The sequence below is a fragment of the Diorhabda carinulata genome, chromosome 2 (genome assembly GCF_026250575.1).
Source record: "Diorhabda carinulata isolate Delta chromosome 2, icDioCari1.1, whole genome shotgun sequence".
Classification (NCBI taxonomy): Eukaryota; Metazoa; Arthropoda; class Insecta; order Coleoptera; family Chrysomelidae; genus Diorhabda; species Diorhabda carinulata.
Window position 1 is genome coordinate 35,424,647 of NC_079461.1, and position 26,771 is coordinate 35,451,417.

At 33.1% G+C, this 26,771-nt stretch overlaps 3 protein-coding genes and 2 non-coding genes across 5 annotated transcripts; 3 read left to right on the top strand and 2 right to left on the bottom strand.

The window, feature by feature from the left end:
* On the top strand, positions 1–13,771 carry LOC130903410 (uncharacterized). Its single transcript, XM_057815502.1, has 5 exons — positions 1–132; positions 314–2,805; positions 7,837–8,072; positions 8,960–10,275; positions 13,225–13,771. Exons 2-5 carry the CDS (start codon positions 368–370, stop codon positions 13,546–13,548), a joined length of 4,314 nt encoding a protein of 1,437 aa, XP_057671485.1. The 5' UTR covers positions 1–132; positions 314–367; the 3' UTR covers positions 13,549–13,771.
* Positions 13,640–15,023, bottom strand: LOC130903421 (small nuclear ribonucleoprotein-associated protein B). The gene is made up of 4 exons (XM_057815516.1): positions 14,752–15,023; positions 14,386–14,692; positions 14,147–14,329; positions 13,640–14,015 (listed from the first exon to the last, which is right to left on the bottom strand). The coding sequence occupies exons 1-4, from the start codon at positions 14,752–14,754 to the stop codon at positions 13,870–13,872; spliced, it is 639 nt and encodes a 212-aa protein (XP_057671499.1). The 5' UTR covers positions 14,755–15,023; the 3' UTR covers positions 13,640–13,869.
* A 271-nt stretch (positions 15,024–15,294) lies between these two features.
* Positions 15,295–17,364, top strand: LOC130903422 (60S ribosomal protein L13a). The gene is made up of 5 exons (XM_057815517.1): positions 15,295–15,382; positions 15,549–15,679; positions 15,736–15,845; positions 16,040–16,185; positions 17,115–17,364. The coding sequence occupies exons 1-5, from the start codon at positions 15,362–15,364 to the stop codon at positions 17,319–17,321; spliced, it is 615 nt and encodes a 204-aa protein (XP_057671500.1). The 5' UTR covers positions 15,295–15,361; the 3' UTR covers positions 17,322–17,364.
* A 3,417-nt stretch (positions 17,365–20,781) lies between these two features.
* On the top strand, positions 20,782–20,853 carry Trnad-guc (transfer RNA aspartic acid (anticodon GUC)). The gene has a single exon. It is a non-coding gene; the product is annotated as a tRNA-Asp (tRNA).
* Positions 20,854–21,166: 313 nt separating this feature from the next.
* Positions 21,167–21,240, bottom strand: Trnat-agu (transfer RNA threonine (anticodon AGU)). Its single transcript has one exon. It is a non-coding gene; the product is annotated as a tRNA-Thr (tRNA).
* Between the last annotated feature and the right edge of the window lie 5,531 nt (positions 21,241–26,771).

The following is a 26,771-nucleotide window of genomic DNA, read 5'->3' on the forward strand; positions in this document are numbered from 1 at the left end:
AGTAAGACGCGTTCAACATCGCGTCGAACACTTTCAGCATCCACACGGCAAACTCTTAAAATACACATTAGTTGATAATTTTCCTCGCCAGTGAAACACCTCCATGAATTTCAACAAAAATGATCCACTAAGGTACGTCAATAACACAATCGTCGTTTAAGTTTAATCACCTTTGATATTATATTTAGAACTAAATATAGTTTCGAATGTACCTACTACCTAAAAATAGGATTGAATCGAATTGACACGTGTTGAATTATTTGATTGTTTATTATTTCTATTTTTTTTTTTTTTTTTCTTTTTTGTTTTATAGGTCGAAATGGGTTTTATTATTTTTCAAACGACATGAATCTGACCATCCGAGACGATGAGCTTCAAACAAAGAATACCCCCCGATAATACCGAACAAAATCTTGGCTGTGATCCAACCACGAATACTTCTAAGCGGAATAGTGGTCTTTTTGCTTTCTTAAAATGGTTCAAGCCCTCCACGTCCCGAGAATCCATAGACACGGATTTACAAATATCTCACTCAAGCAGCTGTGATAGCATAAATTCCTCCCATAGTGTCGGTACGGTGGCTTCTTTTTCTTTTATTGCACCTGGTGATTATAAAAATTGTGTTTCGGAAAAGTGCATCGCCCTCGGACCTGAAACTGATACATACAAAGCAAGACTGAAACAAAGGGATAAAATCAGGGAACGCGACAAAGATAAAAATCTCACATTACGCAAAAAATATAATTTATTTTTCAATAGAGATTCTTTATTGAAAACGAAAACTAAAAAAGTGGAAATTGAAAATTCGAAAAGTTTACCGTTAATGACGAAGGCTGTTATGGAAGAAACTCAAGAGGGAGTTAACAAAGTGGTACATCGTCGAACAAACAGTGAATCGTCAAAAATTAAAAAAGCGGGAGCGTACGTTCACGTGAAAGGTAAGAGGAAAGCCCCACAACCGCCAAACTCGAAAAATCCAACTGACGACTCATCTAGTTTAAGAAGAAAAAAACGTGTAGCACCTCCGCCTCCGCCTCCACCTCCGATGGCTTCCGAAGAAAAACAAATAATAGAAGAAAAGACTGATAATACCGTGTACGAAGACGTAGGAGTGATTTGTAATGATTCCTTAAAATTAGATCACGGAATATTACGATCGCTCAAAGAATCAGATGCGATTCAAAATAGCTCATCGCTTTCCCCCTCTTCGGCAAGGTCGAGCGTCGTCGAGGCTCCCGTCTCACCTAGAGCATGGTATAAAAGAAACATAACCGACAAAACAAAAAAAGAAAATAGATACGAACCTATAGAAATATTACCCGAAGTTCCCTTTTCGCGAAATTCCACTTTAGATTTAACCACCGATGACAACAAAATAGAAAGAAAAAAAGACGATAAAAGAAAATCGGGTATGACTTTTCTCACTAATATAAGCGAATTAGATAGAGAAGCATACGAAATAGTTAAAAATAAAGAATCGGTATCGAATCTAGAGGAAATACCGGAATTTATGCGGCCGAAAAATACCAAAGCGGAACAAGAAGAATGGGTCGTATCACCAAAAAGAAGATCGGCCAGGGATCTAATAGCTAAATTTAACGCCATAACTAACGTTAGAAAGGGAGTTTTCGGCTCTCAAAAAGTTGAAAAACAAACCAGTCTAGATGAAACTAAACGTAGACAGGAATTCTTATTGGAAAACCATAAAAAACGTTTGGAAGAAATCGATAAAAAAAATACTCCTCTAATGAAATCGGAAAGTGCTAGTGCTATTAAACCCAAAAAAGAAACGCCAAAATTAGAAAAAAAAAGTTGGCAGTGTCCAAAGTGCAACGTAGAAAACGATTATTGGAGAATTATATGCCACGTGTGTTCAAACATTAAACCGTATTTCGACGATTTTTCCTCAACACCCAAACTTGATAAAAAAGAAGAAAAAAGCGTTCCAAAAGAAACTACGCCTCCGAAGAAAATAGAAATGAATTTCGAAAGATCAAAAACTCAAATTGGATTTTCCGCCCTTATAAACTATAATAACAAATTAAAAACCGGAAATTCCTCTAATATAACCGACGAAAAAATAGAAGATAATAAAAAAGAAGAAAAAGAGAAACTAAAAAAGATGTTGATCGATATGAAAAACTCTTTACCGAAAAGAAAATCGCACATTTCACAAAGAAAGAACGCGTCTAGTATTATATTCGAAAACACTGAAGATATAATTAAAAATAACGAAGAAAATAAAGACGAATCGATGAATAAGACCGATGTTAAAACACAAGAAGAAAAAGTAGCGGAAATTTTAATTGGAACAACCACAACAGTTTATGAAAATATCAAATTAAAAAAAACTGATAATCCGAAACCACTAAAAGTATCTACTTCAGCTCAAACGACCGCCGCGGTCAAACAACAACTTCCAGCTTCGACCATAACTAATTTAATAGAAGATCAAAGGAACAAAAAGGATTTCAAGTTGATGCAATCCAAAGATTTTGAAAATATCTATTCGCAATCGAGTCAATCAGCTGCCAAAATGTACGCGAATCTAGTCAGGAACGACGAACTTTCTCTCTTTTTCAATATCCCGAAGAATGTGAAGAAAGACGAAAAAACTTGTAGAAATTTAAACAGAACAGATAGTCTGCAGATAAATAGATTGTTAAAAAAATTGGAGGTGTCCATTTCGAAAGGAGAATTGACCGACGCGTCCAACATTGCGCGGGAATTGGCTTTACTTAAAGTGAATTGTTCCGTTATTAGACATAAGACGTTAGCTTCCAGGGAAAAAACTAAAAAAATACAGTGAGTACTTTTTTTTATTATTAATACAATAATAAACTAACCATTATTTGAATTCAGAAGAATGGAAAATGAAAAATTTTATTACTAACGTTAACAATATTGTTGTATCTACGAGGATGGTACCAGAAGTACCTGACCCAACAAGGAAAACACAAAAATTTTGGAAAAAAATATACCTTTCAGTTCCATGCACTTTTTCCAGATAAGTTCGATGCTCTTTTTCAAGTCTGGGAACAGAAAATAATCCAAAGACTAAAAACACTTTCTCCTTAGCCAAATGCGGCCGTTTTTGCTTAATTTATTCGCTCAAACGATGCAATAAATTAAATACTTGCAGTTAATAATTTTTCTTTTCAAAATAGTCAATGAAAATCATCCCAAAAAACCTGTAACCTTCTTTGTAGCCAGTTCTCCCTCGATGGAAACTTCTCCCATTTTGCCTACAAGTTTCTCATGTCCAAATTTTCAAATCATATGCAATAAACTGCACTTTTTGAAATTCTTACTATGTCTGCTATCTCGCACACTTCAAGTTGACGATCATCCAGTTCCACTTTATGAATTTCAGATCCCATTTGGTCGAAAACTGCGATGTTGTATTCTGCAAGTCGTACGGTCTCGTCTAAACTTTGCTACCCAATATTTTACTGTCGATAACGAATTGGATTTTTATAAATATGGTATTACGAAAATATAACACACCCCAATTAGGATGAGGTAAAGCCCTACATTGTATTGAACCTTCTTTTAAAGCGTCCCCTAAATAATTCAAAACATAGAAACAAACACAAAAGACTCAAACTGACTATTGTCCGAATCGTTTTCTGAAACAGTTTCTATTAGTGTTGATTCACGAAGATCCACCAACAGTGACGAAAACGCAAAAATCACGATGGAGAAATTCATCAATTTTTTGAAAGCAATTCCAAATATTATTGATTTGAAGCTCCGGCTGCAAAAACATTTTGATGCAGGTGGTGATTACTTCGATTAGAAATAAAATAATTTTCCTAAAACGACTTGTAGTATTCCTATATCTTAAAATTTATAGCATGACTCTAATAGATATATACAGGGTGATTCAAAACGTTGGCATGCGAGTTATATCACTGCATGAAGCGAAAAAAATCGATTTAACAACAAAGTTTAGCCAATCAAAGCTTGTGGAAGCTGCTGCCGCATTTTTGAATTTACTTTTTGTTTCTACAACGTACTCGAAGGTTTTCCGGCACATATTATTATAGATCGTTGAATTTTTTTGGTGTTTTTAGAAGGTAAAATGCTTCCACAAGCTTCGATTGGTTAAACTTTGTTGTTAATTTACGATTAATCTATGCTCTATAGACATGTGATTGTTTGGTGATATAACTCGCGCGAGAACGTTTCGAAACACCCTGTATATACTTAGGAGTAACTGGACGAAGCGACGCGGTGGTAGTTAAATTGTAAACAGCACTTTCAGTTCCGAAATTATATCCGTAAAAATCTATTTTAAGAGACTATTTTTAAATAAAGATTAAAGATATTTTTATATCGTTTCAATTATTTTCGTGCCTATAATATTTTATGCAACTTTTTCTTCTCTATAACTAAATATTAACGTTAATAAATTAATTATTTATGTAATCGATCGAATAATATGTGGAAAAATCGTTTTATCTTCGATTACGACTTTGTGTATATATCGTAAACAAAATTATTCACGTAGATCTCAATATTGATATTTGGGAGAGTGAAATTATAAACATTCTCCCACTTAACCTAACAATTTTTCTATAATTTGATATAAGGGCGTCGCCGACTTATGATTAAGGGGGCACAATGGGGCAATATTATGAACGCCTGGTGCAGTAGAGAGCATGAAGTCTTGGAAGTCTTTGCCTCGATGACGATTCTAATATCTAAATCAAACTTTCAAACACAGTAATAATTATTTATTTCAACAAAAGTAATAATCAATTAAAAAATTATTTAGGTTTTTATTTGTTATAGCTCTGGGTACACTTATCATGGCCAAACTATGGTTTTTAGTCATCTGAGGCTGCTAAAGAATCGCTCTACTGTACAGATAGTGCATGGTAAAGAGATCGAAATTTTTAATGCTTTTTCCGTTTCGGGAAAGAAAGAATTTGTTTCTTTTAGGACATCAACAACTATTAGATTTGTTAGATTAAACCTATCGGGCTACAATTGCTGCCAAAGTTCGATTTCATCCTTTGTTTGTCATCTTTTGCATTTGCACCGGGTGTAACTTAGATAATGCGTGTTTTCGTCAGCAAAACGTACTTCAACTAGGTAATAATTGAATTCAAGTACTGTATTACTAAAAACCTCTTCCAATATTCTGCAGGCATTGATGTAACGTCCTTCTCCAGTCCGACTTTCTCTGCAACAACAGCAGCTTCCTTTATAATTTCGTCTGTCACTTTTTCCCGATTGGCACGGTGGTTTTTAATTAAAAGTAAAATCCTTTTAACGTATTCCGGGGCTTTGACAACGTCCAAAGCTACAGATTTGAGTACGTTGACAACGGGTACCATCCAATCCGAGTATTTGGCTACCAACATAATCCCGAGAAGAAATTCTGGAAGTCACCGCATGCAGTTGGAAGGTACTTTTGCGAGTTGCACTATTTCCTTCTCGAGATAATGTTTGTAAGGCAAAGTCTGGAATTATTAGGTAACAACCTCCTCCTCAAAACTGATTACCGAATAAAGTTTATAGTATCTTTAGTGGTTCCCATGGAATTTCTAATTTCAGGAAGTGAATTTAGATAATTGATAACTAGATTCAGTTTGTTCGACGAGCAACGAAAGTAAAGGGCTTTGGTGTACCGTCGAAACCAAAACTAACGCATTTATTTATATGAAGATCTCGTATCCAAATCTTTTAGCTCAATGAATCCGACAAACATTTCTTGGACTGTGTTTCTTCATCATCGCATCCCAATCTGTTTCAGCTGCTAGCACACTATATGCTTTCAGTTTTTTCATAATATCAGCCTCAATAACCAATCATTTCATTTTGAATATCCACTGAACGGTAGTTTGCACTTTTTTGCTCAATGTGTATCTTTAAAATCAAATCTCCCGCGTTAATTCGCTGTATAAATCTAAATCCTTCACCATAATGTTTTTTTTTTGCTTATATTCGATAAGTTGTAAGCTAACCAACTAATTTTTTTTGCATTTAAATTGTTTCCTTAAGTGAGAAAAACGATGTTGGACAATATACAGTTTGATGTGTTTTAATATTTCTTGTGAGTATATTGAAAAAATTTATGAACAATTTATGATAATTTTCAGCAGAACGTCTCTTTATAGCGAACGTTGTTTTTTGGTTACCCTTTTTAATCGCAACGGGGTTACAATCGTTGGTATTACCCCCAATCGTTTTGGGGTTTTTAAAGTTTATTTTTAAAAACATAAATTAGAAACTGCGAGTTCTATATCAGATTCAGTACTTTCAAGATTCAATATTTTATTTTCTTCATATAGATAAAAACTGCTTAATTTGCACAATCGGCGTATTTTACTAATTAAATAAATATGATAAAATTATTACATTATAACTTACCTTGTATATTGCAATTGACATTGCCTAGCTTCAGGATAAACCGTCTTCAGTCAGGGTTTCCAACTTAGGGGTTTTCTCCCAAATTTAGGGATTTTTATAACTAATAATTCAAAATCTTTGAAAATGATTTGTTATTTGAGTTTTCAATAATTTACGAATAAATAATTTGAAACAAATATATAGCTGGACGTATTTAGAGAGATATAGGGGGAATTCTAGGGATATTTGATTGTGGCTTTAGGAAGAAACATTTTTGAGAGTTGGGAACACTGTCTTCATTATTATTTATAAAATATTCAACGACTATTAACTTGAAAATATTTTAAAGTCTCGCTAATACAAAAATCAAATTAATAGCTGTGAATAAAATTATTTTTAGATTGTTTGGAAAGTTTCTGTCAACAGAAACACGTAGAACTTTTCCGGTTGTACGAAATGTACAGAACAATATTAATAGCTGTGGTTAAGATAAATTGTTGTGTGTCTGTAGGTGTTCAAACCATATATTACAAAGTTAGCGATTTCAGATTGCACCCAAAGATCATTAAATAAGTTTATAATTTACTTTATATTAATAAAACCTCGTTGTTGATATAAACATAGGAAGGAATCGATAGATGTTATAGCTTCTAAAAATAACTAGCTTATTTCAAAAAGTTCAAAAAACAAATCAAGTTTTAAGCTAGTGACAATGTGCTATTAGATTTTTTAAAAATAGTTTCATTCGCGAAAATATGCAAAAATTTTTCTAAAAAAATGTTACTCAGTAAACAACATGAAGTGAATCACCGATTGCAGGACATACGAGGGCGGTTCAAATATTATCAAGACAAATGATCTGACATTTATTGAAAATATTTGCAAATCCGAAATCTGCACGAGGCTTGAATTAAAGTTGCATCAAATTCGGCCATTTGTACGATGTTTTACTCCATAAATAATCCCACCTTATGTACTTTATGTATTTAATAAAAAAACTACAATCAAAAGACTAAAAACTGTGTTTTCTATTTGATTTAAATATTGTGTTAATTTTGGGTCACCCATTATTCATTGGTTAAAGTTTATGTATTGCTCCACGTATACATTTTAAAATTTACACCGTGGCGTTTTGAGTAACTCATTGTCTGTGCTCAAAAAATTTGAAATGAAAATTAGGTTTTGCTTGTTCCATTCTTGTCTTGTAAATCTCAAAGAATTCAATAGAGCATGATCCTAACCGATTCACTCATAGTTTTGAAATTTCCAACTTTACGTAACTGGGTATTTTGAGGTTATGTTAGCAAGGTGTTGCGGTTTTTCCGATTCAATTACGATTATTTACATTGAATCTTTTAGAAGGGGCATTAACTACAAAGATTTTTTAGCCCAGCGTGTTCTATTTGAGCCATTTTTTGTCACCAACATGTAATTAAACATACTTTTACGTTGTTTTCATGCATTGTTGTATTTCAGAATTGAAATGTACGTTGAAGATAAAGTTTCCCATAGAGGACCGTTTCCAGTTGAAGTAACACCGGACCAAACATTAGCACAACTGAAAACCCAAATAGAAAAAGAGTTTGAGATACCAGTAGCATTCCAAAGATGGATACTGGGTAAAGAATTGGTGACTGATGATAGCGCCCGCTTGAAAGACTACGGTTTAGTCAAAGAAGGTTGTCCAGTATTTCTGTATTTGGTAGCACCAGGTAAGACTTCAACCAAATAGGTTAAATTGAATCATTGATCAAAGTAAATTTACTCGATACGAACAACAAGCCGCATTAGACTTTAGATCCAACATCATTTGTTATTAGTATAATGTCATGATGATGACTAACGACTTTTGACGTAGGTTTAGTGCCAATTTTTTGATGAACCGGTCAAAAGTTTTTGCCCACCCAATAGTTTATTGATCCAACTGGATTCCACACGTAATTTTCCCTAGTGGATCTTCTATTCTTCAAATCTTCTCCTAGTAATGTCGTTTAAGATATCTTGATTCTTCTTCTGGTCCAACACTCGATAAATCCGCTACGCAATATTTACCTCAGACTGTTCTGCTGGACTTCGCCTTCTCAAGATGGTTCTCGATAGTGTTGCAACACCCTAGATGCGTTCAGCTTGATGGGTGCAAGAAAAGCCCCGATGATGAGAAGCTTGGTCTTGAATCGCATTCCAATCTTCTTCTTCGTGTCCTCTGAGTAGTCCACGTGGTCAGGTATTTAGTCTAGATGGTCAAGGCGATTCCTTCTCCGATGATGTTTTGGTATACCATGCGTTCAACACCACACGCGTCACTCTATCGACAGCTGGCACTGCTGCTCAGGATTTGGTCATGTCTGGACATAAAATGTGGCCGATTTAGCCAAAAACTTGGAGCTCTTTTCAAGACCAGAATCCTTAACACTTTCTAATCCTCAACAAGGTCGAGAATCGTTTATATTTGGAGTATTTGCAGCTTTACAAAAACTTGGGGCTTTCTTTAAGACTTTAAAGCTACTTCTAATAGACTACCTTGAAGTATATATCAAATTACAACCCATTGTTAATAGTCGCTTATATATTTGTTCTCAAAAATTAATTTTTTTTGCAGAAAAAACGACGGATGTCAAAAAAACAACGGATACAAGAGACATGCCTTCTACGTCAAAAGATAAAAGTGTAGTGAAAATTACAGAATCAAAAGTAAAAACAAACATCACAATAAACAATAACCAAAATGATAGTTTCACTAAGATAGATGAAAATACTGGAGGAAATCACACACCAAAGATAGTTGACGTAATACCAAAAGTAACGGAATTAGTGACGAAAATGCCTAACGTTGTCAACGTATCAAAAGAAGACGTAGATAAAACTAAATCTACAAGAGTCGAAGTAAAAGTTTTTCAAAAACCTCCTATTCCAGTAGAAGTTTTTAAAGTAGAAATCAAAACCGCACAACCACCGGAGATAGAACCAATACCAAAACGTACCAAAAACATAATTACAGAAACAAATATTCAAAAACCCATACACGAGATGATTCCCGAAAAAGAACCGCCAAGAACACCCAAAGAAAACGTACTAGATCCAACATTAGAAGTAAAACCTATAGTCCAGCACGTTTTTCCTACAATTCAAAATTCCTATCAACTTCAATCACAACGAGATGTTTCAACAAAACCTAAAATTTCTCAACCGGAACGTAAATCTTCCACTGAAGAACCAAAAACTGCAACACAATTACCACCAAGTACATCTAACAACCCTCCAAAAGCAAAAGAAGAAGAAGATTTCTCAGATTACGAATCGAAAACTCTGAAACCTCAAAAAGAATGGGAATGCCATTTGTGTACATTACTGAACCCGATTACTAGTAATATCTGCGCAGTTTGTTCCACCATAAGACTGAGAACGAAAGTGGAAACAGTAGAAGAAAAACAAATCGAAAAGAAGCAAGAAGAAACTACGAATATAAAAGAAGAAACTCGAGCATTAACTTATATGCAATTACTCAATTTAGACAATACCGATTTAATAGAAAACGCAGATACGTTCACTTGTTTGGTATGCTTCTTAGACGTTGGTCCGAAAGAAGGAATCACGCTTCGAGAATGCTTACATCAATTTTGTAAGCCTTGTTTGGCGCAAACCATCGAATTTTCCGACGAAGCCGAAGTTAAATGTCCTTATAGGGACGAAAACTACGCTTGTAATATCAGTTTGCAGGATAGAGAAATTAAATCTTTAGTAAGTTCCGCGGTTTACGAGCAACATCTCGCGAAATCGGTCGCTCAGGCCGAAAACAAAATTGATAATTCGTTTCACTGCAAAACGCCAGATTGTAAAGGTTGGTGCGTTTACGAGGATAACGTCAACGAATTCAAATGTCCAGTTTGCAGAAGGACAAATTGTTTAACTTGTCAGGTGAGTTTATAAATATTTAGGTTAGGTTAAGGTTAAGGTTAAGGAAAAGCCAAAAAATTACCTGTTACCTCTTCACCAACTGAAGTTTAATCATCCCAAGACAAATACGAAATCAATTATTCCAAATTATAATTACGACTTGGTAAACTAAGTACCAAGGTACTTGCTTCGGCAAAACTTGAGTCATGAATTGGAACGAAGAGAAAACAAGTAAAAACTGGATAAAAAACGAAAAAATTCCAGAGATTAACATCACCATAAGAGGAAATTGGTTGGAGAAATCACCACGTGAATTTGGAATGAGGATTGGGTGTTGAGATTGGGAGAATATGTCCTAACGTAGTCACGTGGCCGAATTAGATAAGCCAGCTTCACAAAAACTTCGAGACCAGACTCCTAAACACCTTCTAATAGTCTATCTTTGGAGTATTGCTCCCTCATTTGGAGCTCGCTTCCATGAGGAAGGACGATTCAATACAGAAAAGAGCCGTTCGACTTATAGGCGATCCAGAGTTGACTAGAAACTTGCGACAGCTTAGATCATAGAAGAAAAATCGCTGATCTGACTCTTGTTTTACCGATACTATCACGGCATATGCTTTTCCGAGCTGTACAACATAATCCCACCTAGAGCAGTGTCTGCAAGACGAACTCGATAGACAGATGTGGCTCATGAACATAGAGCAGGCACCACTCGATGGTTTGTGCTTCCTATTTACGTAAAAAGAAGTCTCCTAGAAGTCAAAAAAGCGAAAACTCGTAGAATATGCTATAAAATTTAAAATGAAACCCTAATAAAGGTGTATTCATCGTCTGGCTTTCAATATTTTACTCATCGGCCACCAAATACGCCTCAAAAAACAATAATATGACAAAATTCCGTCTAATTCAAACTGGGCCCAATAAGTTCCAGTGACTTGACTGCCATTTTGAAACCGCCATTTGGAATTTGGGAAAAAATAATATCATATTCATAATCTGCGACTTCAAAAACCTTTATTCACAATTTTTTGTTTTAGTCCAATCATTTTGTTTATTTATGTCCGCCATTTTGTATAAAATAATATTAGATTCATGATCTGTGACTTAAAAAACCCTTATGCACAATTTTTTGTTTTTGTCCAATCGCTTTGTTTATTTATGTCCGCCATTTTGAATAAAATAATATTAGATTCATGATCTGCGACTTAAAAAACCTTTATTCACAATTTTTTGTTTTTGTCCAATCATTTTGTTTATTTATGTCCGCCATTTTGAATGAAATAATATTAGATTCATGATCTGTGACTTTAAAAACCCTTATTCACAATTTTTTGTTTTAGTCCAATCATTTTGTTTATTTATGTCCGCCATTTTGAATGAAATAATATTAGATTCATGATCTGTGACTTTAAAAACCCTTATTCACAATTTTTTGTTTTTGTCCAATCATTTTGTTTATTTATGTCCGCCATTTTGAATGAAATAATATTAGATTCATGATCTGTGACTTTAAAAACCCTTATGCACAATTTTTTGTTTTTGTCCAATCATTTTGTTTATTTATGTCCGCCATTTTGAATAAAATAATATTAGATTCATTATCTGCGACTTAAAAAACCCTTATTCACAATTTTTTGTTTTTGTCCAATCATTTTGTTTATTTATGTCCGCCATTTTGTATGAAATAATATTAGATTCATAATCCGCGACTTCAAAAACCCTTATTCACAATTTTTTGTTTTAGTCCAATCATTTTGTTTATTTATGTCCGCCATTTTGTATAAAATAATATTAGATTCATGATCTGTGACTTCAAAAACCCTTATTCACAATTTTTTGTTTTAGTCCAATCATTTTGTTTATTTATGTCCGCCATTTTGTATGAAATAATACTAGATTCATAATCTGAGACTTCAAAAATCCTTATTCACAATTTTTTGTTTTAGTCCAATCATTTTGTTTATTTATGTCCGCCATTTTGAATAAAATAATATTAGATTCATGATCTGTGACTTCAAAAACCCTTATGCACAATTTTTTGTTTTTGTCCAATCGCTTTGTTTATTTATGTCCGCCATTTTGAATAAAATAATATTAGATTCATGATCTGTGACTTCAAAAACCCTTATGCACAATTTTTTGTTTTTGTCCAATCATTTTGTTTATTTATGTCCGCCATTTTGAATAAAATAATATTAGATTCATGATCTGTGACTTTAAAAACCCTTATGCACAATTTTTTGTTTTAGTCCAATCATTTTGTTTATTTATGTCCGCCATTTTGTATGAAATAATATTAGATTCATGATCTGTGACTTTAAAAACCCTTATGCACAATTTTTTGTTTTAGTCCAATCATTTTGTTTATTTATGTCCGCCATTTTGTATGAAATAATATTAGATTCATAATCTGAGACTTCAAAAACCCTTATTCACAATTTTTTGTTTTAGTCCAATCATTTTGCTTATTTATGTCCACCATTTTGGATCTGCCATTTTAAATTTAGAAAATAATTATATTAGAATCGTAATCTTTGACTTCAAAAACCCTTATTAACCATGTTTTGTTTTAGTTCAATAATTTTATTCATGTCCGCCATTTTGAATTTTGAAAAAATAACAACATATTCCTACAAAGCCACCTTGAAAACCGTTGTATACTGACTTCCAATAAAATCAAAATATTTCAGTATTTTGTCCACGTGTTTCAGAAAATGCCACTGTGCATGAGGGGTTTTATATCCAAATCACTTTCTTATTAAAAATAGATGAAGAATCCTCCAGATCATTCAGTAACTGTAAAAAGCTATTTAAAAGACCAAATAATAAGAGGAAGAGAATAATAAACTTGCAACCCTATGTACTATAACAAAATGGTATACTTCTTGTTAAATTTTATTTAATTTTCATTTAAAATTAGGAATTTGTACAACTTCTGATGAATATTATCTTTTATTTTCATTTCAGGCGATTCACGCCGGTATGAATTGCCGCCAATTCCAGGAGAAAATAAAGGATGACGCTAATCTTGACGAAGGTGGTAAAAAGACAAAAGCCATGTTAGAAGAAATGGTGCAAAAAGGAGAAGCGATCGAATGTCCGACTTGTAGGGTGATTCTAATGAAAAAATGGGGTTGTGATTGGTTGAGATGTTCCATGTGTAAAACTGAAATTTGTTGGGTGACTAGAGGACCTCGATGGGGACCTATGGGTAAAGGTGATACTTCAGGTGGTTGCCAGTGCGGTGTGAACGGCGTCAAATGTCATCCCAAGTGCAATTATTGTCATTAAATAAATTCGTTTTTTTTTTATTCTCGAATATTCATCAAATTATTCTGTTGAAACTGCATTTTAGAGGATTTTAAAATAAATTCGTCTTGCAAAGGAAAGAAAAATGTACAAACATATTTATTTGAATCATTGGAAGCAAAGTGTTCAATATTTTATAAAAATCAACAATTTTTATGACACGTCAGACAAAAAAAAACTGAAAATAAATTAAATTATAATGACATTTTGTCATTTAGTTATTACTTCCTACACTATTTTTTTCCCTGACAACTTCCTAGAATAAAAAATATAGATTCATTAAAACTTAACCTAAAAATTATATTAGTAAGGTCTTGGTGGTCCGGGTGGTCCTCCTCTCATCATACCAGGTGGTGGTCCTCTCATACCCATCGGTGGTGGAGGTCCACCACGTCCCATTCCTATTTGTGGAGGCATTCCCATCATTCCTGGTGGAGGTCCCATCATACCTATCAAGAAAAGTTGTATTTATTCCTAAATGTATCATCCAGTATCACCAAATAAACACAAATCATACCCAACTACTGAACAACCTGGAGAAAGAATAAATGATATTTAGTATATAAATAATTTCAATTACCTGGTGGTGGTCCTCCCATTCTTGGCGGTTGATTCATTTGAGGTGGTGCTGATACTTGTCCTCTACCTCCTGGTGTCATTACTTGTTGAGACGGTCCTCCAACTCCCCTAACAGGGCCTTGTAGACCGACCGGTACACCTGGCATACCTGGTGGCATGCCTCTTCCACCAGCTCTACCAATACCTAAAAAAATAAAAATATTAACTACAGTAGAATATGTATTAAAATCCTCTACTTACCTGGACCTGGTGCTGCTCCAGGTATTGGTACTCTAGGCATTCCTTCTTCTGGAGCTGGGGCGGCCTCGGCAGTCAAACAAACTATACTTTCTCCTCTTACCAAAATGAAACCTAGGACTCTTTTATCCTCCCTTTCCACTTTGGAATTTTTTGGTTTGGTTCTTCGGAACTCTTCACAGTCATTTAGGATCATGTTCATATGCTTGTCGAAAGCTTTGAAGGTACCAATAAGAGTCCTAGAATCTTGCAATGTAACTCGGACTCTGTAGTTTAAATGCGCCGACATTTTATTATTTTTTCCGATCGTCTGAAAGTTATTGGTGGTTTATAAAATATACATATACAAAATATATAAGCATATCTTACCATTTTTACTTTTCTATTATTTACTAACTCTATTAAACAAAAACGAATATCTTACGTCTTTTAATACCTAACCTAACTTAAATTAGTATAGGAACGCTTGTTTTTGACCGGCGATTTTCAGGCATACCAAACGTATATTGAGATATAAAAAAAGGTATGAAATATTTTTTTCGTATTACATGGTCTTATAAACATATATTCATTTATAAAGAAAATATCATTCCGATTACTTCTTTACAAAATAATGAAAAATTATTTTTGAATTAAATAAATAACTTTCAATTCTAAACTTATTTCGGATATGACGACATAAGTGTAAATAAAAAATATCCCCAGTTACAACTTATAAAGTTCAAATAATCACATTCTTCTGTAATAAAATAACTAAAATTTTTGAAAAAATATGTAAAAAATAGAATATCAAATTTAAATTAGTTATTTGATATTTATGAAATCGAAATTTTAAGCAACTATTCTTATCTGATTAAATTTAGGGATTTTATTGGAATAGTGTTGCCCAATTAAATAAAAATGTAAACTGTCAAGTGAATATCCGGTTAGTTGTCTTTAGTGTCGTTCTTTTTCGGTTTCAGCGGATGTAAGTGGAAGCATGACGGGTTTTAGTGAAAAAGTAAGTTATTATTAAATTAACTTTTCAATTTTTTGTATGTTGAAACTATTTTCAAAAATATAGAATACTTGATAGATTAATTAATTTGATATTACACTTATAATAATCATGTTGTATACATCACATAAATAATAAACTTCAACACGTGTTATTTTATTTTTTATAGGCCATCCTTATCGATGGCAGAGGACACTTATTGGGACGATTGGCTGCAATCGTTTCTAAAACTTTATTACAAGGAAACAAAGTAGTAGTAGTAAGATGTGAACAATTAAACATCTCTGGTAACTTTTACAGGTTAGTTTTTGTTGAATATTAGACAAGTATGGTATAATTTTGTTGTGTTTTTGTAGAAATAAGTTGAAGTTTATGTCATTCCTTCGTAAAAGATGTAATGTAAACCCAGCTCGTGGTCCGTTCCATTTTAGAGCTCCATCCAGAATTTTCTGGAAGACAGTAAGAGGTATGTTACAAAGACAATCAAAATTATATTTATTCATATTGTACAAATTTTTTTATTCTAATATGTATATGATTACACTTACTTACCTACTTTGAAAAAAATGAAACTTTAATGTATTATGAATAAATGACAATATTTGTGTATAGTTTAATAAAAATTGGAGACGACTTGACTTAAAGAAATAATCATTTTAGGAATGTTGCCACATAAAACGGAAAGAGGAAAGCAAGCTCTTCGTAGATTAAAGGCATACGAAGGAATTCCTCCTCCATATGACCGTAGGAAGCGTGTTGTCGTCCCTGGAGCTCTTAGAGTAATTTGTCTCAAACCTGGACGCAAAGTAAGTTCTTATTTAATAGTGAATCTGACATTAATTCTTTTTTCAATTACTTGCAAGAATAAATAATTTTGGAAAGTTTACTAGGCATTTAAGTCACCAATATTGGTATATAACCCTCTCTGTACAGGTACATTGCGTGAGAATTAATTTTGTATAGACAATTGAACATTTTCATTGTAAAAAATTTTACACTGACATATATCATTATTTTAACTGTTTCCTTGTCTTTAATTCAATAGTTCTTGAGTATGTCTTTCATATTAACATGTTGGCTTTCTCAACAGGTATTTTCGTGATGCTTATCCTCATTCTTCCTAGTAATTGAAATATATACTTTCAAATAAGTTAATTTAGGTAGATATATCACTTATTTTCTTCTTTTTTGAAAACAGTGGCTTTGTTTTCTTGATATCTCATCAGATACTGGCATCAAAATCTAAAAACTGCTCTGATTTAGTGATGGATTTGCGAGTATACCAAATGCATATATGATCGATGATTAATACATCTAAATATTCTTGATTTTAGGTCTCTTTTGTTTTAAACTTAGTTTTTATTAATAATTTTTGGAAAATAAAATTTGATGTTTCGACTTTTCTTCAGTTTCTATCAATCGATGGTTTTGACCATATGTAATAGCCCATTGAGCTGTCATAGCAGTCTGGAAACAAAGTTGTACTTTATAGGTTATATCACCTGTACGGAAAGGGTTAAGCATCCTAGGAAAAATGATAATTTTTTGTTAAAAAAAACAGTTTTGTTGCCATCATATTAATATAAAATGTTTTTAGCCATGATTATTTCTATATTACCTACATTATTTGACTGATAATGATATGTATAAATTTTAAATGAGCAAAATAATTTCCTTTGGTACAAATCCTTTTAGAAATATTTATTTTTTGATAAATTTTGGTATAAATTTTCAGTTCTGTCATGTCGGCCGACTTTCCCATGAAGTAGGATGGAAGTATCAATCTGTTGTAAGGACATTAGAAAACAAACGTAAAGTTAAGGCTGTCTTGAGTATTCGCAAACGTGACAAACTCAAGAAACTCACAAAACAAGCTTCAGAAAAGGTCGTCAAACAAACGAAACCTTTCACAGAACTTATCAATTCATATGGTTATAATTAAATGTTTTAATTATTAAAAAACTCTTAATAATAGCAGACTTTAATTATTTTTTTTTATTAATATATGGGAATAGATATTTACAATGTGAAATGAAAAAAAAATGGAAACAATTTGGCAAAAAATATTTTTTATTGTGCCGAGACACAATGAATCTGTGGGCCACTGTAAGTATTATGCCTCAATATAAGTAAACTGTAGATTCCTTCCAACCCATAGAACATACTCTAAGAAAAATTGCAGTTGTTATAAAGTGGAAACAACATTGTGGATTTTCGATGCAAGTGCCTTCGACGGTAGGTGACAGAACTAATTATTTTCGCAGTTTCCTGAATTCACGATAAAAAAACTACTTTAGAACTGGAACAAGTCTATTTACAAAATAATTATATACATTTTCAACTAAACCAAGGAAAGACAATTACAATATCACTTTTAAAATAAAAACAGACAAAATACAAATTTTTCTAACAAAGTGAAAAGTATAATATGTAAATAAATAGTAATTTAGTTGAATAGATTGCATATCATTACAATTACTTAATACTATAATTTTGGAATTTTACAAAAAAAATATTGTTATGAATACAAGTATGCCAAAGAAGATAAAAGTTTGTTAATTGAATATATATATCAAGGTACGTTAAAAGGTTTAGGTTTAGATGGATTTATCCACTGACATAAATTAAGTATATTTCTTTTGTATATAAAAAGAGCAAAGTTTCATCCTGTATAATCATCTTCTATAACTCAAATGTTCCAATTTCACACATCTTCAATGTCTTTAACTGCTCTTTGTTATTCTCCTAACAATTTTGATATTTTGACTGTTGTATTCTGATGCACTTGATACATTACCATTTCCCTAGATGTTAAATTGTTCTTACTAGTTCCAGCTACAGTCAAAAAACCCAATTTTTGTTGGTCAAAATTCACTTTAAAACTCTTCTATAAGTAAATTGCCAGATGTTAAGGCATGAACACTCTGAGTATTAACTTGATGCTCTATGACGATCATATCAGTGTCTACTATACCTTTATTTACCTATAAATATTCTTGGTTTACTATATTAACTTTGGCGTAACTGTGATCTTCACAAATGGAAGTAGACAATAAAGGCAGATGAGAGGTAGAAATAGATGGGAAAAATATATACTATTAAAATTTGTTAGATCACTTTTCAAAAAATGATTTTCCCACAAGCGATAATTTGATGTTAAGCATTGTATTTTACAAAATTCTTCCTATTTAGAACCACCTCAGAAAACTGTTTGGAAAATTTAAACAAATGATTATTTATCTTGACATTGACAGTAATGACACATTTTTATTACACTAACGTCACGATTGGTAAATGGGAGAACTAAGCTTGTGCTGCAGAAATCTAGATGCAAGTCAATTTATTTTGTGTACTAATCCATCAAAAAACCGACCTTGGTACGGTGACGATTCTTCTAGATATTACGTGTTCAAACCGGACAGTTACCGTTATACGAACGTTTCTGTTTTATGTTCCAACCGACTTATTTATCGTTTATGAACCCTTTCTAGGACGGTCTTGTATTAATTAAACGCTTCCTATAACAGTTCCAAGAACGGTCCAGAATAGCAGGTTATAATATAAGGAATAAACCTTTTTTTATTTGATTACTATTAGAATGAAAAGCAAAATGTGAATATGAAATAAAAACTCATCGACCTACTAACCCCTATAATTAGAATTAAATAAAAAAGAGAAAACGTAGTAAATACGTTTTCGAACCTCAAAAAACCTTCTCTACAATTTGTAACGCCTCATTTATAAGCAGAATTGTATATTATATATCTTCTGAACGCATCTTAAGATTTAAATTCGCGGCACAGGGGTCCTTCATGAATAATTCATATTGGCAAATATAGAGTAATATAGAGATATCGATGATGGTGGTAGAAACGGGATCGAAGAGGAAAAAGAAGGGTGATGGGATATTAATTAACTTAGGGTTTCTTTACACGCCTTGCGGTAACGACTATTAATCATTAGAGTGCCTAGAGCCGGGTGTGGATTTAATCTGTGCACTTGTCGACTTAATGTTACTCTTATCTTTTACCCTATTCCGGAAGGTGAGATATATAGAATTTTTGTTGAGGTAAAGTTACATAATTTTACGTAACAACTTATTTAAAAATACGCATATATCATAAATTTTTCTCACCACTTGAATGACATTCTAACAAATTTTTATTAAAACATTTAACTACGATAAGGAGCCAGTGTAAATTTTTGAACGTGAACGTGAACAGATCATTTATTTACGAGAATGGTTCCAGTTTAGTATTTGTTTGGTAGCCATCAATAATGAACGTTTTTAGTGAATTTGTAAACATTGATTATACATTACATTCTATTCTTGTAGTACCAAAAGTTAGTGAGATATCAACTGTTTTTGTTTCGACAACACTAGGAAGGTCCACAAAGAAAAACTACCAAATTGATAAGTGTAAATGACCTTTTACATATTTTTATATCACAAATAACTGACATATAGAGGGCGAGAAATTTCATAAATCATCATAAATACCGTAAATTATTAATTATGAGTGAGTTAATTTTGTGTTTATGTAAAACAATTACTTAATTTGAAAATCGCTGTGTAAATGCAAATAAATATCCAGTAAACATCATCCAGCTATAAATCTACAATTGAATGTTCTAATAGAACATAAACGCACTAAAGGGCTGACCAGATCGTCTCAAACCGGGACAGAAATGCTCACACAGCATATTTTATAAATCTATAAAGGCCGGAGTCGTTTGCCTCTCGTTTTTTTCTCTATTTGCCGTCCGCTTTCAACCAGAACTTTCGTCACTTTTCTTTTCACTCCATCCAAATTTAATTTGAATGAGGTTTTTGGCCCTTTTTGTGCCTTTTATAACTTGATGTAGGTACAATATATTCGAATGTACATTTTCATTTTTCATATTAATATATTTTGTAAAAAAGTTTTGCAGATGGAATAACTGATTTCACACTTTTTATATTCATGCAAAAAATAAATGTGTTAATAGTGTGACTAAAATTAATTAAAGATCTAGAAAAGGCTTTTGGTATTAGACGTAATACATGAGAGAAAATATTTTAAACCGGAATTTTCTTTGAAAAACTTGGAATCAATTGTACACCTTATACCCCTGAAGTTACCGAAGGTACCCTGTGAGGAGGGGTGGCAAAACTACCCTCAAAGAGTCTAAGGATACCATAAGACGATGGTTTTCAGCTAGTTTTTCTACTTTCAGTGTACTATCGGATACTTCAGGTATAGTTTTAAGTAGGTTGGGGAGGTTTTAGGATTTCGAGCCCATGGAGACGTTTAATCAGCTTACTTCAAACTATAATATCGCCAAGTACTATTTATAATAAAAAATTTGTTTGGAAATTTATAAATAGTATTATTATTTCATAGAATACTGAATACATATAATCCTCGGTAGTATAGTGGTCAGTATCCCCGCCTGTCACGCGGGAGACCGGGGTTCGATTCCCCGCCGGGGAGGATTTTTTTTATTAATGAAATAAAAATTTTTTTTATTAAAAATAAACGTTTAAATCTGTATAAGTTTATCATTTTTGGTCCTATTTTTTTTATATATAACGATAAAAATCAAAAAATTATGATAGATTACGAAAACCTGTCACTTACAGGAAAGGTCTCTACAAAAAGGTAATGAAATCTCTATAGTGAATTTCAAATGTTTTAGCTGGGAAAACCACCACGTTTAGGGTGTTTTTGATTTTTTAGTTATATATCATTCATTTTATCTATAAAATCTGTTTTGTACTGAAAAGTACAAATAAAAAAAGTCGTCAGGCCCCGGCGAGATTCGAACTCGCGATCTCCTGTTTACTAGACAGGCGCTTTAACCAACTAAGCCACGGCGCCTTGTTCATTTTGACATCAATTACATAACAATTTTCAAGAATTTACGTTATTTGATCATGTAAATTTTGTATAATAATAAATAACTTTACTTCAACCAATTTTTGTTGTGAAAAAGACGATCCAAAATCAGTATCATTGTTTTGTTTTTCATTTATTTCATATCTAATTGGCTAACTTTGAAAATTTTAATGACACAATGACCATTGTTTTTTATTGATCATTTTATCTATTATTTAAAGCAATATACTATTTAACAAATCCTTGTAATTTTCTTCGGACAAACTCTCAAAGTCAGGAACTCCACTCGATCCGTAGTTATAGTCTATTTACTGGATGAAATCCACATTTGACATTGATTGCGGTCGTGAAACTGTTTTAGAACTTTCTAGTTGATTATTAGACCAGTGAAGGAGTTTTATTTCTGTTATTGCAACAAGAATTATGAAATGAAATAATTCTTTATTATACATCTATAATACTCATGAAATTAGAACGTAACAAAGCAATAATTGGGTCAACAAGTTAAGTTTAACATTAAAGTACGTTCTACATTGATACATCCAGCAGTTCCCAAAACCGTTGTATACCAACACTAAAAGACATTATTAAAGATGTGTGATATTGTTTTAAAACGTTGTTGTACACGAAGTTTTATAGTGTGAGATCTGTATTTAAATTATTTATATCAAACACAGTGAAATAATCACAAGCAGTGAATGTGTCCCTGTTACATAACGGTTGATGACTTAAGTCCCGATATATCACGAAGTTAATCGAATTTAATCGAATGTCATAATTTATAAAGGTTCTTAACTATTATGTATTATTAGAAAAATAATAAGAGATAAAATCAATATCAGACATTTATTTATTATTTGTGGTATTCCTCAAAGAATAATAATTATAGTACGAAATTATTTTTTATTTATGTTCGTTTTCCTGGTTTATAATAATCTATATAAATACGAAATCGAGTCCACATTTGATTGCGTCCGAAGATCGGATTCCGGAAGCTTTGAAGTAGATGATGTCTGAAAATTGGATTCGACTAAACAAAAGTATCAGTTAAGACATAATCCAGGCCGAAATATTCCATTAAGAATCTGTACAAAGTTGGTGGAAGATTTATTGGAAAAGGCGAACGGCCCTTTTGCCGCACCATGTCCTCGCAGATTTATACGATTGGAATATTTATAATCCGCTGCATAACGTGGTCGAACCAAAACTCCAGAACGAATTAAATATAGCGTTTGTCCGTTTTGGAGATTCGGCTGGGTTTTAGGGGAACGGCGACTGAATATATCGAGATGGGGCGATAAATTTTCTTGTATTGAAAACAAGAGGAATATGATTTTTCTTTTGATTTAGGAATCTCCGTCAAATCCTATAGTACATGTAAATACCATTTCATAAAAGTATCTTACGTTTTACGAATAATTTCATACTGTTATTACGATAACTCAAGTCCACTAACTATGAATTGTTACATGTCAAATTGATACGACATGAATTTTGTAAGTTCAGACTAAATGTTGGATGTGGTAGGAATTGATTGCCATCAAGTTCTTTGAACTTATTCAGCGTAACTTTCGCGTTGTCTTGTTGTAGAAGAACCCGCTTTCGGTTAACTAAATCTAGATATTTCTACGATAAAACCTCATCCATTCGTATCACCTGTCTACTATATACCTCGGCATTGATAGCTGGATCCTCTGGAATTATTTAGAAGTACACTGAACCTTCATAATTCCACCAGGCAGACAACAAGACTTTCCGTTCGAAACAACATTTCTTTGCAACAGGTTCTGGTGATTGTCCTTAGTCTAACCACTGATTTATCATGTTGTTTCCTCCCAGCAACTTTTATCTTTAAATTTATTATATATTTTTTTCATTTCCTCGATGTATTTTGATTTATATTAACTTTTTCCGGATCCTTCTTATTGAGTTTCAATTATTATCAATCTTCTTTCGACATTTCTCAGGACAATAAACTGGTTTGAGCACTAAATAATGGATATCTTTGTTTTTAAGACCAAATCCTTATTAACAGTGCCACCAACGGAATGGAGAGACTACGTGGACGGAATGTCAGATGAAAGGCTAGCAAAGATTGGAAAAAATAGAAAATCCCGACCACCAGGATGACCACCTACAAGATGGACTAAGTCCTGACGTACGATAAAGAAGAAGAAGACCAAGAGTTCTAAGGCTATTTACGTACAAATCGATTTTGGACGGCTAGCAGACTATTTGGATACACACATCGGATTTTCACCTGTCAAACACTCAGTTGCGTGTTATCGCTAGTTCTGATTTCATCTTATCAATCACAGAAGAGTACACATGGGAACATTCTACTCTTTTTTTGAAGAACTAATGCCTATTGGATTCTTTGACGATACGGTAGGATTGAACGGCTGCTCGCCGGTATTTTACCGGCACCGAAAGCAGTTGTCGTGTGTGCGAGGTCCGTAAAAAATCGGCGCGTGTGAAATTAACCTAACTAGGATTTAAACGTCGACATACAAATCAAACGTCGACTATTACCGTCATTCACATTCGTAAATATTCTTGTCAAACATATAAAACATGCGGACACACTTATCTAATAATTAAAAAACATAAAATTCATACTATCGCACCCCAACACAAAGTATAGGTAAACGCAATAAATAGCCGTTTGTAATCTTGGAATGGAAATTCGGTCGACCAGAATTAACACGAGGGCTACCACCACATCACATGTTCAAACAAGTTGAAATACATTTAGGCCAGTTGTTATGTACAGAAAAATTACGATTTTGTTGAGTATTTTTGAATTTTCGTGTCAGTTTTGTAAAGCCATTTGTTTTTTTTATGCAAACAGTAATAAATATCTCTAAAAACCAATACTCGCGAGCAAAAAAACGACTCAGGCGACACCTCTGCAATCCCAGATCCCTGGCAAAAAAATTAAACACGAATTTGAATTTTTCTTAGTCAAATCTTGAAGCTAATACCATCAGTTAGAGATGTCAATCAATATCTACACATCTCCGTTAATAAAAAACAATAATTCTTCCTGAAAATGGACACAACAAGTGATAAATTAGCTCAAGCGGTTATCCCATTATCCCGTCAATTAGAAACTAGTCTGCTGTTTCCAGAGTTTACCGTCGTTACCAAGAGACGCGGTTCCAAAGGAAAAACGTGCACCTCCTAGAAAAATGACCGATCTATTGTTTGTAAATTGCTGAGAACTCAGTCCAACCCTCAAGTCCAACAAGAGCTCAGAGAATCGCGAGGAATGGCTGGACAGTCAGAAGAAGACTTAAGACAGTTAACTTTGAGTCATAAAGACCAGCTAACCTCAAATTAACCCCAGCTAATCGAGCAGCCTGTATACGATTTGCTAAAGAGCACGTTAATTGAACTGACAGACAGAAGCAGAATGTGCCTGCATGGTAAGGATAGAAGAGGACAACTCTACAGAGGACCTGGAGAAAGATTCGCGTAGTGCATGAAAGAAAACGTGAGGAGGACGTTCGTGGATGGTTTGGGCGACCTATGGAAGCAAAAACCGTTTTTATGAAAACTTGGGCTAACGGCGAACCGATACAAGAAGGAATTTTAGGGGATCACCTTGTTTCCTACGCTTTCATCGGCGAAAACTTCACCCTATTGCAGGACAATGCCCCTCCACACTGCAGGATTTAAGGGATGTCGAAATTGTCGTTATGAATGTATCGAGAATGTATGAGATGAATTTAAGAGAAAAGAACGTCATTAGAAAGAAAGGACTAATGGTTTTGAAATGCCGAAATCTGGAAAAGAATGGAAGTTAGTCTAAGTCTAAGTCTCTTAGTCTAAGTTATTATGAGTCTTCAAAGTCTGGTTCTATCCGTAGGTGGATATTATACTGGTCTAATCCAAAGATGGCGCGGTGGTCTATCAATATTACAATGTTCAAATATGATCTCTCATCGGCTGGCGGTTCATCGTTCAAACAAATGTCAACATATTAACATTCAAGAGAAATTTTTGCATTAATATCAGAATGTAGTACAATGTCAATTTATGCATATTAATGAGGGCTGCCCGGGTCGGTACACAACGTTAGAGGAAGGGTGCAAGCACTTAACTTATCGACAGGGATGGGAAATTCTTGCTTGTCCTTTTAATGCTCCGCATTTATGGCATACGAATGTCGACGACGAGGTTATCAATGCTTTCCACTAGATGTGCTTTAAATTGATTTCGATTTCTGGGATTTTTTTTTTTTTTGGAAAATAGTGATACAACGCACGATTAGTTTGTTTATAGTAATAGATTTTTGAATCGTCTAGATATAAAGTCAACTTAGTGACATTTTTATAGTTAAAAACCTTTTGTTACGAAATACGTTTAATATATCAATTTTTAGACAAACATAAACATTTTTTTTTTACTTTTTTATAACCAAGTTTATACGTTTCGTAATTACGGTATTTCAATTCAAAGGTGTAGTGAAATCATCTCCATCCTGGAGCCGGTCCTGCTTGGATATAGTAGAATTCTAAAATTCGACGAAGGTGCCATCTTTGATGAAATACCCAAAATTAGTTTGATCTTTGTTTTTGTATCAGTTTTTAAAGCAAGCGGTTTATTTACATTGTTTCTTTTGATAATTTCTAGGAACGTTTATTTAAATATTTGTTTTGTTTCTTTATTTTTCTAGAACTTTTGGAATTCTTTTATGAGTTGTGCAAAATGTATCAAAATAAAGGATTTCTACTATTCACCTCTGAAATAATTTCGAAAATGTATTCCGCCGTCCTTCAAAGGGGAAAACAACTACTTTCCTGGCTAATTACAACCCCTCTGAAGAGCGTGATCTAAATAGACCTTTTTATCGATATTAATCTCCCCAATGGCTCAATATTCGTCGAGGCATTAGCCAGGAAAGTAGTTGTTTTCCCTTTTGATTTGATTTTAATACATTTTGAACACCACGTCTACCATGGAAATCTATATTATCGGCGACTACGCTAGATGTCTATCTGACCAATGGTTCGCAGTTGGAAGTGAGGATGGCGCCACTTAGCGTTCGCTGGGAAATGTTTAACTACATGTACCAAATGCGACGCTCTTTGAGACGTTGTCTTCAATGCTGGTCTCGAACCCGAACGAGGGTTGTTAAACTACTCTGATGAGACGTAATAACTTCGAAACTAGTCGACAAAAAGTTCGATTCACATCACGCTCTTCAGAGAGATTTTAATTCAATATTCGTCGAGGCATTAGCCAGGAAAGTAGTAGTTTTCCCCTTTGAAGAACGGATAGAGTTTCTGTAGCGTAGTTTAGTTCAGATTATAATAAATAGTAAACGGAACGAACTAGCAAAGTAAGCACAGAATTTAAATAAATTAAAATTAGTTAAGTGATAAGTAGATTATTATAAGTTAGTTAAGTGTAATGTATAGTGTATAAATAAATTAAGAACGTAAAAGACAGTGTTTATTATTTAACCCGATGAAACAAAAATGGTATAAATTAATAAGAAAAATATG

Excerpts from the sequence above, each read along its gene's own strand:
- LOC130903410 (XM_057815502.1), top strand. The coding sequence starts at position 368 with ATGAGCTTCAAACAAAGAATACCCCCCGATAATACCGAACAAAATCTT. Across the intron at positions 8,073-8,959 it reads TCTGTATTTGGTAGCACCAG|AAAAAACGACGGATGTCAAA; the intron begins GTAAGACTTCAA and ends TTTTTTTTGCAG. Across the intron at positions 10,276-13,224 it reads CAAATTGTTTAACTTGTCAG|GCGATTCACGCCGGTATGAA; the intron begins GTGAGTTTATAA and ends TTTTCATTTCAG.
- LOC130903422 (XM_057815517.1), top strand. The coding sequence starts at position 15,362 with ATGACGGGTTTTAGTGAAAAA. Across the intron at positions 15,680-15,735 it reads ATCTCTGGTAACTTTTACAG|AAATAAGTTGAAGTTTATGT; the intron begins GTTAGTTTTTGT and ends GTGTTTTTGTAG. Across the intron at positions 15,846-16,039 it reads TTTCTGGAAGACAGTAAGAG|GAATGTTGCCACATAAAACG; the intron begins GTATGTTACAAA and ends TAATCATTTTAG.
- LOC130903421 (XM_057815516.1), bottom strand. Across the intron at positions 14,330-14,385 it reads TGGAGCAGCACCAGGTCCAG|GTATTGGTAGAGCTGGTGGA; the intron begins GTAAGTAGAGGA and ends TTATTTTTTTAG. Across the intron at positions 14,016-14,146 it reads AATGGGAGGACCACCACCAG|GTATGATGGGACCTCCACCA; the intron begins GTAATTGAAATT and ends TTTTCTTGATAG.